Source organism: Syngnathus acus, chromosome 2, assembly GCF_901709675.1.
Source record: "Syngnathus acus chromosome 2, fSynAcu1.2, whole genome shotgun sequence".
Lineage (NCBI taxonomy): Eukaryota > Metazoa > Chordata > Actinopteri > Syngnathiformes > Syngnathidae > Syngnathus > Syngnathus acus.
The window spans coordinates 8,598,680-8,610,679 of NC_051088.1; the positions used below are offsets into that span (position 1 = coordinate 8,598,680).

The following is a 12,000-nucleotide window of genomic DNA, read 5'->3' on the forward strand; positions in this document are numbered from 1 at the left end:
CTGTCCTGATTCAAGGGTTTAGAGTTTTCAGTTGAACAAAGTGGTAGGAAGTCAAAATACCCTGAGAAGACCTAGGCAAGCATGCTGAGAACAAGCAAACTCCACACAGGAAAGCTGGAGCCAAGATTAGGACCACAAACCTCAGAACAGTGAAGCAAGGGGGGCTTACCACTAGCCCTGATGACCCCCCCCAAAAAAACTAGAGGATTTGCTATCGAGCCCGTGAAGCATACATTTAAATGTAAGCATTCGTCTGAATCAACTAGCTAAGGAGAGAAACGGTAACAGAAAGACTGCATTCTCACTTCTCATAAAGCAATTGCAACTAATGAGGTTGCTAGGCAACAGGTGCATGCTTTGTGAAAGTCTTGTAAATCAAACTAATTCAAAGCAAAAAATGACAAAAGTATTTACTACCTTTTGTTGGATTTTAGCAATTTGACATGGTTTTTAAATTGGTAATTTGTTAAAAATGACACATTTAATTTTTAGTGCTTTAACAGTTACAGAAACATTATTGCTAAAGAGCTGGATGTCCAAAACTTTCTTCCAAGTGCCGCATACAGAAAAATGAAAGGATGCAAGGGTCACATTGACATTCTTTACCTTTAATTAATTTCACTTGATAAAACCAGCCCATTGTTACAAACACTATTTAGTGTTGTGTTTTAAATAAGAAAGTAAAAGACGAGAATGATTTTTTTTCAGTTTTATTTTCTCTTCTCCTGCTTTGCCACTGAGTCACATTACATAGTTCAATCCAGGAAAACGATATGGGTCGTGCCAATTGCAATTTATCCAAAGTAGTATATGCTGTGGCTGCTAAAAATTGATGGCAGGTCACAAATGACCCCCGGGTCAAACTTTGGACACCACTGCTCTTGTTCATGGTTGTCTCAAGTTCAATTTCCAGCTAAAAGATACCTACGTAACAAATGAAAATAAATTTACCTCAAATTAGGCCAGTTCTTGAAGGAAATAAATAAAAGATGAATGCCTCTGAAATCCATGTAAATGTATTTTAATCACTGATTATTGTACAACTTCCTTTGAGTGTGAAAGACCTCCTGGACACCAGCAGTTTTTATCAGCAGCAATTTAGCACTGCAGCACCTGATGCAGCTGACGGTGAGAAACCAGGCAGGCTGAAAGTGAGTGCCATCTTATTTCCCCTGCTGGCCATCATTTATTGAAGCTGCACGAAGACAGAATGAGCAAGATCTCGGCCAATGGCCAACTTGCTTTCCTGCATTTGGCTTATCTCACCGACAGCCTCTCCCTCTTTTCTCTCATTATCTCTCATCTTTTCTCTCCTCTTCCCCCATGTCATCCGCTTCTCGTCTCCGGAGTAACAGAGGGAGTCTTAGCACAGTTTAATCTCCAGCTGAGAGCTTGCCGCACCGGAGCCAAATCCAGACTTTGTCGTTTATTCTAAGTCAGGGCATAGCGGAGGACAGAGTGAGTGTTTGTGTTGAGCGCGATCAGGTTGATTGAACTGCCAGAAAAGCCCTCAGGCGCAGAAAAGCAAAGAGGAAAATAAAAGAGAGAGAGAGTGATTTTTCACAAGTGCAAGATGAACGGGGTAATCTGATGCCTTGAGATATTTGAAGGCCTAGCCAACGCTCCAAGCGATGGGAGACAGCGTAAAGCTGCTGCGCTTCAACTAGCAGACAAATAATAAGCAAAAAGTCATTCGAATGAAGACAAAGAAGGGTGACCCTATGTAAATAATAATGGCAGGTCATTAAAAGCACAAAAGGTGAGTGAAATGCTTATATTCTTAATATTTCATACTCCTGTGTACGGTCCCCCATCATTTGTCCACCAAATAGAAAGAAAACTTCTCAAAACCTGACCTTTTAGCATAGAATAGTTGTGGAAAAAAGGAAGACTTCAAGCTGCTTTCAGCCCAAAGAAGTGTGAAAGGTTATATCTAGGGGTCTGTTTATAAGGTAGATAAGGACATCTGAACTTTACTGGACCACACAGACACTTCTGTCTGAGAATGAAATATACAGCTTGGTATTCTCAAGCTGACTCTTAAGAAATATGCTCAGCAGAGAGAGGCCAGGAGTGAATCTGTTTTTACTTCAACTTACTCCTTCTCATTTCTTAATCTAACTTAATTTGTACGTTATTTTTATTTGTCTGTTTTTCTGTTTGCTTGATCTCTTTATCTTTTTGAGATGTTTAAAGTTAAGAATCAATCAATCAATCAATCAATCAATCAATAAACCACTCACTCACTCACTCACTCACTCACTCACTCACTCACTCACTCACTCACTCACTCACTCACTCTCACTCACTCACTCACTCACTCACTCACTCACTCACTCACTCACTCACTCACTCACTCACTCACTCACTCACTCACCCACACTTAAGGGAGAGGAGCCACAATTGGCTATGATCATTTCTGTATATTTGATAATCTCAAAGAAATTTTGTAGAAAAGATTGTAAAAATGGTAGAGTGAATCTCAACTGGTTCTTAAAGACAAGCATAGATGATTGTGAAGACAGGTCATTTCGATTGAGAATACAGTCTATGATATCCAGGCCAAATTCTCTCCGGAGGTCTGAATCTGTCCTTCTTTTCCTTAATATTTTCATGATGGGATTTTTAATTTTGATTGATGGCTTGCCTGTCAAATAAACTTGTTCCCAAAAGGTTGAGGGTTTTTGAATGTTACATTTTCCAGCTGGTAATAGAGAGCATCTGAGATGGGCATTTGGATATGGTGAGAATTCACATTTAGTTTAGAGGAATCATTTGTGTATCGCGTAAAAAACCCAAAATCCAATTAATGATTTATATGACATTTTTACGGATGGCTAAGATCATAAGTTGATAAGCATGCGATTGGGGTTAAAGGCGGTTTACAAGTGCCCATTTTACACATTTGTGATCGCCGTGCTCAACTTTACATCATCCGCCTGTGGAAAACTGCTTGTAGTTCCTGCTTGTGCTCCCTGACTTCTTGCATAGGCTCCAGCAAATCAGTTTCTCCTTCTACCATGTCAAGGGCTATGGCTCTCGCATGCTGATTTTAAAGGGTTTAAAGGAGCAGCTTTGATTGATGGTGAATCAAGTTGGTTGTCTTTACGCCCACAACAACGCAAACAGCCCGTTTCCAACAGTGACAAGCTCCGCACGTCTGCAAACACATCAAAACTTTGTTGAGTGCTCCTTCATGCAGTTAGACAGCTGGACTTACAATGGGCATGAAAATAGAGCCCTTTATCTTTAAACTCCACTGGGAAGTCCAGCTTTGCAGCATATCTGTGCTGTGCTCGTTCATATGAACGATGCATCCCGTGTTTCATTGAGGTATGGGGTCTACTAGGGTTGAGGCAACCTTTTGAGGAAATGACATACATACACACACACGCACGCACGCATGCACGCACGCACGCACGCACGCACGCACACACACATTACCATTCTGTGAGGACAACAATGTCCATCATGTTTTATCATTATGGAAAAACAGTCATTCAACAGCCACATCTGGACTCAACAACAACCTCACACATAACCACCCCCATGAGACACATCTATTGGAGCCGGAAATTGGGGAACTTGAAATTCAACTGTTCACGTTTTTAACAACCAAGAAGAGACCCGGCTGCCTTAATTTAACTTTTATGGATTAAATCGCTTAAGTGTATTTGGCAAAGGAGGCAAAAAAACATGGAACTTTCATCCCAATAAACTGAGCTCATTTTTTCATTATTTTCACCAAAGTTATAATAAGGACTAAAATTTCTGACTTAAGCTTGAGCTCCCGCCTATCGCTTGTCTAATTTTGAAACATGTGATAATTGAACTGAGTTTGGAGCGGTTTGTGTTTTCAGTAACCCTAATGTGTAACTGTGTATCGGAATAGCTAAAGCATTATCACCAATGTAATTCAAAGGCAGCTATCTCCCAATAATGCACTTTTGCCAAGATATCGCCTCCCCCTCAGCTTCTGAGAGTGTTGTGTCTTGAATAGGAGACAAGGTCACTCTGATACTTATTAAAAAACACATTTTGAACAATAAAAGCCACATTTTGGGCTAGCGCTTTGCTCAAGGTTCCCGATACATCTGACAAAGTTGTTTTCTATAGAACTTCTATTTTGCTTTGCCATTGTGATGGAAAAAGACACATTATAAAATAAGAACAAGAATCCACTGCAGCATTTCTCATTTTCTTCAAAGTCATTTTAAGAACTGTGCCTTTGATCAAGTTAAACATTCTGAGGATTTCTCCATTGGTTCAAAAATTCATCAGACGTGGTTGTTTATGCAGTCTGGTCTTGTGCTCTATTCAGCAAAACAATCATAGGATTTACATTGGCCTTTTTTACATAAATTATTTCACGTTTATCTTTTTTGTAGCCTCGTCCCCTCCATAACCAGACCAACCAGCTGTGTTCTCAGCAAAATTTAGTAGGACAAAAGTTTGAACTGGACAATTGTTAGCAACATGATTGTCATGAAGAACATGCTGCACTGAAAACACTAGATTTTGATTTGAAATTGATATGATATCTTAAGTAACAGTGGTTTTAAAGTAACAGGTTTCTAATCATTACAATTCTCTTTTTTTTCTCTCAAATTAAATCCCACTAAATTCCACAGAGAAGTGGCCCCATGCAGAAAATTCATTAGGACATTTTCTTTTTAACCCTCATAAAACCACAAAATGAAGCAAGAAAGGCCTTCAGTACATTGAAAACAAACCTCACAAAAATAAATAAAATCAAATACAATTTAGAAAGCACGAAGCACATTCACATTTTAAGAATGGAATCATAGTGTTCCTTTTTTTGACTGCAGATTGGAATAAAAGTACAAAAACTACACAGCTCTCTAACCTTTTCAGCTCATCAAAACAGGTCTGTTTTTCAATGAAACTTGGTCAAATGTTATAAAAGAAAGGGGAGGTCCATAAGACGTCTACCAAGTGGTACACTTGAGTTCAGTCCAACACGGTACAGTTCAGATTCAGTAAACTTTGATGAGGCTTGCGTTTCCAACACTGGGCGTCAGCTTCTGTTAATAAATGAACTTTTAATTGAACAAAAACATAAATAAATCCAACACTAGCAACATGGAAGGTTTACAGTACAGTGTGCAACACTTTAAAATGCGACTGGGACTCCAGCGTCTGTTGCAAGTCACAGTTTTAGCGTTTATAGCTCCACCCAGCCCACTAAAACGATCTGAAATTTCGGGTGGTTACAATGGAAACACAATAAAAGGCATGTAAGGAACTGAACTGAAATGTACCACTAATGTTTTGGAGGATTTGGCCAAGACCGCCAGGATTCCCTCCAAATTCCTGTCACTAATCCGCTTTATGAAAACAAGCGCACCAAAATGAAAAAGCTCTTTGACACAGCCTGTTCAAGGCGAGTTTTATCCACCTTTTGCCGTACCACTATTTTGTTTAGACGGTCGCAGAATGGGAAACCAAGTCATTCCGCCAACATTCTGACTGGGGAAGGGAGGGGCCTTCTGCGAGTCGACTCGTATGCAGGATGTGTAAAACAAATTGGATCCTAAAAATACCAAGTTTGGCATTTCGATGGAAACCTGATGAAATATAGAACGTTTCTGCAAGTTATATATCTATTTTTCCAAGTACCTATTTTTATAAGTCTCACTATCATGACAACATTTCATAACACATTTCATCTAAAGAAAAGAAGTCTCTTTGCACTGAACAACATTCAAAGTAAAACATGGCACGTAACGACTTTTCCTTGCTATTTTTTTGTTCACTTGGAAATATCAAATCCTGTCAAACCTATCATTTGTACATTAAATGCAAAACAACTCTGTCAATTCAAACAACAAGGTCTGTATTTATATAGCTATAAATGTGTTCATATATCGTTTGCTCTCTTTTGATTTAGCTTTGTTGTGCAAATTCAGCAGAAACACGAGTGGCGTACAGCACTAAGGAGAGGAGGCAGTTTGGTGGGGATGGAATCAAATGCGGCATTGGACAAAAAGCAGAGTTTTAAAATTTAAAAATAAAACTGTTTGACTATAATGACTCCTTGTCGGTAGGTATTGGAGTTTGCCAGAGGAAGAGTTTTCCCACAGCAAAAGCTCCTCAGTCTCCACCCTGATGAGGAGTCACACTGGATCTGCATGACCTCCCACTGGAAAATGGCAACAGGAAAGGAAAATCCCCAATTGGGATCAGGTATCCTGGTTCCTTTTGTCTTCAAGTTTGAGCCTGTTGAATTTGCACCTCGGTCGTAGTCCTGATTGCGTCTAGAGAAGTCAACCACTGCCCTCTACGAGTAACTGCTCAATTTGGTTGTTCCAGGCTTGGTTTGCAGCTCAGTAAAAAAGAAACAAAATGATTCCAGCCTTTGCTGTCTCTTCATGAGCTTGTAGTTTCCTTTGCCTGTCTTTTGTTGTTCAAAATGTTGCCAAGCTCAGTTTTCACATGTCTGGGAGCGCAAAGCTGTCTACGGGAAGGCTTCTTGCCTGGCCGAGTGAGCGTTTTAACCCTCAGCTAGCCAATGCCATGGTGTCGATGACCTGCTCCAACTTGCCACGTAGCCGCTGTCTTCGCGACTGCTCGTCTTTCTGTAACGCTGACAGGATCTGATGAAGAGAGTAAATATTATTGTTGTTATTGCCTGCTGCACGCTTGTCCTGAAAACATACAAGTTTAGCGTTACCGAACTGGACTCAGAAGAAGGGTCCGTCATGTGAGAAGGCTACTTATTTTTAGACACATTTTAAATTTCATTTATAAACACTACTTGCCCAGAGATATAGAAAACATACTGATCTTCCTTAACCCAGGCATGAGCTCATGCTTATAAAAAGCTCCCTGCGAATGATTATGTTTGGAAACTGATGTTAACAACTTGTGTAATGAATAAGGGTGATTTGGGATGCATATGCGTCATTCTGCATCTACATTCATGTTATTGTGTGGAACATGCTCTTAAAATGCATCTTAAGTGGGACTTGCACAGCCACCTTCGCCTTGATAATAGACCGTAATGAAGGGGAGCAAATGTTTGAATGCAGCCAGCTGCAAGCAGCCAACACAGCTACAGTAATTTCAATAGGGGGATGGAGAGGAAGGAAGGAAGGAGACTTCTCATCATAAAACTGTGATAAAGTGGAGGAAATCAAAGGTTGATGAGAATATAAATAGCTGTCCGTCACGAGCCACGAGAGGCAAGTAAAAGTCGAGTGCTTGAATCGCGGTGACTCATGCGAGAGGGAAGAAACGACACAGTGATAATCAGCAGAGGACAAGAGAGAAACATTTTAAAAAATATATATACCATGGAAAAATGATTTTGACCATCTGTGATTGCAAAACAATATTGTGAGATGTAGCCTTGGGGGTTTTCATATTACACTGTTCACCTGATAAATGTGTGATGTGAAGCTGTGCGGGTTTAATGAAGTGCTGTTTTAACAGGCTACCAAGGCTGTCGTGATGAAGAGAGTTTGCCCGTGTAGTTGAATGAATTGCAAATATACTAGAGTGGAACCTCACCTCGTCTTTGTATTTGATGATGTAAGAGTAGATTTCGTGTAGTGCAGACATGCTGTTGAACTGGCTGAGGTGCAGGCGGGACTGCTCTGCTAGGTAGGCACTCATGTCCTGATCGCTGATGGCTGGCATACGAGAGATATCCGAGTAATACCTGGAGGATGGGATCAGCACAGTCATTATTGTCATCTGGTTTCACTTTGCTTGAGAGAAAAGAAAGGAAGAAAATTAACAACAAATTATCTTCAGATCAATAGGGGAAAATATTGTTTTCAAAACCACTAACCCAAATTTGGCTGCTTCAACGGCAAAAAGGAATTATCAAACTTAATTGGATTTTACATCAGATTAAGTCTAAAGGTATTGGAACCCTGGCCAAATTTTGAGCTGAAGTTGCAAAAGAGGCAAAGAAGTTGTGTTAGATTGAAATCAGAGACTCCAGTGTAACTTTCTCAGGCTTTATTAGTGCATGTTTTCTAATATACAATGGGGGGAAAAACCTAAAGCTGCAGGTAATCCAAAAATTATTGGCAGGCCATTAATGTGTCTACCATTGTGTACTCAAACTCAAGTTCTTTGTAACTCGAGCACACATAGTATGTTATCCTCATAACAAGACAGTGTAGTCCTGTTGTTAACAAGACCTGTTATTCACTGGTAAATTGACGGAAATGAGTTGCTTCAACTGTGACTGCTTGCACTTTCTCAAAGTGGGTTTGCTTTAAACACATGCGCAACATCCATCCAACCTTGTTCAGTGTCATGGGGAGCTTGAAATAATTCCATGTCAATATGACAAATACATTTATTTGAACATTCAGACATTGAGTTGGAACTAATAACTGTTTTCAGGATCACCGTTTCAACATTGTAGAAGGTTAACTGCAGCAATAGAAATGCAGTTCAACTACAGTGCAGCTGAATTAACCCTCTCCAGTACGTCTTACCTCATCTCTAAAGGCCTTGGCTGTGTGTTTATGGTCTTGTAATTTGCCTATTAACTATGAACAGTATCAATGTTACCATGCTAACTGAGCTGCCATAGATTGACTTGGTTGTGCTAAAAAAAATTTAACCGCACAATACTTCACACTGTCTCGCCTGGAGTTAAGGAGGAAGCAGCCTTGAAAAGCTACTTAGAGATTAATAGACTCACCCATGAAAGGCAACTACAGCGAGCATCGGTGGTGCATAACTTATCTGACGCCGAGTAACATTTCGGTGCTGAATAAAAGATGAAGGGTGAACCAGGGGCTGTTTTCAGTGAGCAGTAAATAATGTCACGGTTGCCTCAAATCATCCTATCACCTTTGTCGTTTCCATCTCTTGATGAAGAGGATCACAAAAAAAATCAGAGGGAATTGGCCTTTTGCATATTGTATATTAATGAGCTGGGAGGCAAGATGCTGATTTGAAAAGATGCAAGAAAGCAGAAAATGTTTTCGCCATCTATTCTCGCCGACTTTGTACTCTGACTTCAAGCTACCTGTTTGCACTTCCACAAACAAACAATTTCAATCTCTTTGAGGACCATTTTTTCTCTCACCCAACAGCTCACAAACAACCTTTCACTCAAAATTTAAGACAGCATTTGATCACCAGGAGGCATATGAATTTATATTGCAGCTTTCATACTCACTTGGACTGAATGCAACTAAAGATTTACCTCTCTACCCAATTCTTGTAGTTGGGGATGTCTTTAGCGTAGAGGAGCTTGTTGGATGGTGAATCTTTTCCCAATTTGTGTTCAGATGTTGAACAGGAGTCCATGAAGGTCTGGGCCACCACAGACAGACAGGCGTCCGTGATGCTGTTCTTTTGGATGTCAAACACAAATTGGGGGTTCTTGATCACATTCACCCAGAACCTCAGAGGGAGGCTGCGTAAGCAAGAGAAAGACAAACAAAGAAACATTAACATGGAAATAATGACCCAATCTATTGGCTTTTATGTCATCGTCCCAAAGTGTTGAGGAAAGTTTTTTTTAAATTTAACTTTCATGTTCAATACATTTTAAAGAAATTATTATTTAATTATTTTGTATATGATCCTATATTTATGCAGTGTTCATGTTCTGCGCATAAATATTCCAGTGGCTTACAAAAATATTCAATACTTTTCAGGTCTGTAACAACACTTTCGGCCACTTAATGCTGATCATGATGGTGGCACTTGGAGAGTTCAGTATTGTTTTAAGTGGTGCTTGGTGGATAAAAGTGGAGAATTACTGAACTACAAGTTGAGACAGAAACAACAGCGCCTCTACTGCCGCCTGCCAAGTAGTCCTATACCTCGCCTTCATTAATCAACATTTAATTCCGTTGGGAATATTTTTTTACCATCATGTAATCATTAAGTTGATTAATATGACTGTATTGTAGCTAATGTGCATAACGAGACATGTTTAAGAAACAAATAAATATTGGAAGAGTTCCACTCGAACATATGCGTAATATTCTCTAACAAAAACACATTTATGGCAATTTTCATTGCCGTTCCTATTTATTGGTGTTGGATATTTATAGAAAATATTTCCTTTTGTTTTCGTACCACATTCTTTCACTTGACATCCATGATAGCTATTAGATTAGAAATAGGACATGCAAAAAAGCAAAACAATAATTGACAATTACCAATTGCTTTTCCAGGTGTGTCGTACATCGTAGTCTGTGATGGAGTGTTTGTCTGCCTGCTCATCCAAAAAGTCAAACATGTACTTGATGGCCAGCGGCAGAGCACTGCCTCTGTGGGCTGTGCTGAAGATGGTCTCAAAGAGGTCATCTACAAACTTCTGTAATGTGCCCTGAAGAAGAAGGTCAATACGCTGATAAGCTATGAAAACCAAAAAATGCACTAAGCTGAGATGAGCCTATGTCATCCACTTTTATTGCCCTGCATGCATGATCAAATCATCTGTTTTACAACAAATAACATCTCCTGAAATTTTGGGAAGCAGCATCCTCTTTGCACCCTCTTTGATCTGAGCATTAAACAAAGTCAAGCAAAAAGACATTGGCAAATGATGCTTTCAAGAAGACGATAATTTTGAGGATGTGATATTACAGCTGCTTTATGCTCCCTGCTGACTTCAGAGACATGTTTCCTCAACAGTTAACTAGCTGAGGCAGGTCATGATACCATTCTGGTGTTGTCTTGGGTTGATTATTATTTTTTTTGCTTAACATGGTTCCAGAGTCCATTTTTAATCACGTGGTGCCCAATTTGTTCCCAATCGGTTATGGTAATTGGATATTCTCAGATCAAGCTGTATGTATTTGTGGATGACAACCAGATACGAATAGGATATGTGTTGATTTGAATGAACTTTAAGATTACAGATCAATGACTGTGCATCGCATCATCATAAGGCTCCCTTTTCCACAGCTATGCCAAATCCCATACTTACATTTGAGCTAATGAACTGCACCAGAGGTTTTAACAGAACCAAAACCAAGTGTACTTTGCATTTGCTCTGCTGTCGCTTACTTTAGTAGCCAAGAGCCTGGTCAGGTAGATCTCAGACACCATCTTGCTTCCCCGGTCGCCCTCCCTTTGGTCCGAATGGTCGTGGTTCTTTACCAGATGCCACAATTTAGTTCCACTCTCCAGGTCAGGGGTGATCATGGGTGTTCGGGATCGAAGGCTGTCTGGACTACTAGCTGTTCTCAACATGCTCTCTAGAACCACACATGCAAGTACAAAGGGACCTTTCATTCATTCCAGTTCAATCTTCTACTTTGCACATTATGCATAAAGGTTTTAAAGAGAATAGATAACCATTCCCTGATGGGTATCTTGAACTCCACCCAGAAAGCATAGTGGTTTCATTTCATCTTCTTTTTATAGTATGGCACTCTCCCTCCTTCATTGTCTGTCCTCTGTGTGTGTTTTATTATTCATGGTAAGAGTGTCAAAGTTGATTAGTGCTAAGCAAGGAGATGTGCATCTGCGACTGTTCTGTTTAGAAAGATAGCGAGGGAGACGGAAATGGAGAGGTGAAGTGCACACGGGAGAGATGACGATCTGCAGAGGATGCTGCTGATCCTATATCGGACAAAAAGGATGGGGATAGATGAATGGGGATGCTGGAGATGAGAGAGTAATGTATGTTAGAGGGATGCGGGTGGGGTGTAATAGGGCACAAGCTCAAAAAGAGATAGATGCTTGCTGGAGTGGTGTCTGTTGTTCTTTCTGACTTTAATTCCAAAGCCATCATATTTATCTGTCATGCACACTCAGAACATGAAGTAAACCATTCCACAGCATCACCATGAAATAGTAAGACATAAGCAAATTATAACCCTACTCTTGAGGAAATATTTCCAACAGTTTTGTCTTATAGTTATTATTTAATTTGTGACTCAAAGTGAACTCTTGGTTACCACATTCTGAAATACAGGAGTAATTAAAAAAGTCCAAATAGTAGGACATATTGATCTTGATTATTTGCATGAATGGTTCATACTTCTA

At 39.8% G+C, this 12,000-nt stretch overlaps 1 protein-coding gene across 2 annotated transcripts in view; it reads right to left on the reverse strand.

Moving 5' to 3' along the window:
• Positions 1 to 4,177: 4,177 nt before the first annotated feature.
• Positions 4,178 to 12,000, reverse strand: part of LOC119119674 (plexin-A1-like) — a 158,110-nt gene continuing 150,287 nt past the window's right edge. For both annotated transcript variants that reach the window (XM_037246165.1, XM_037246164.1), the window contains exons 29-33: positions 11,017 to 11,207; positions 10,164 to 10,333; positions 9,197 to 9,409; positions 7,534 to 7,684; positions 4,178 to 6,617 (exon numbers count right to left, since the gene is read on the reverse strand). In XM_037246165.1, coding sequence (XP_037102060.1) covers positions 6,522 to 6,617; positions 7,534 to 7,684; positions 9,197 to 9,409; positions 10,164 to 10,333; positions 11,017 to 11,207 — 821 coding nt within the window. In that variant the 3' untranslated portion in view covers positions 4,178 to 6,521. The remainder of the gene's footprint in view (positions 6,618 to 7,533; positions 7,685 to 9,196; positions 9,410 to 10,163; positions 10,334 to 11,016; positions 11,208 to 12,000) is intronic.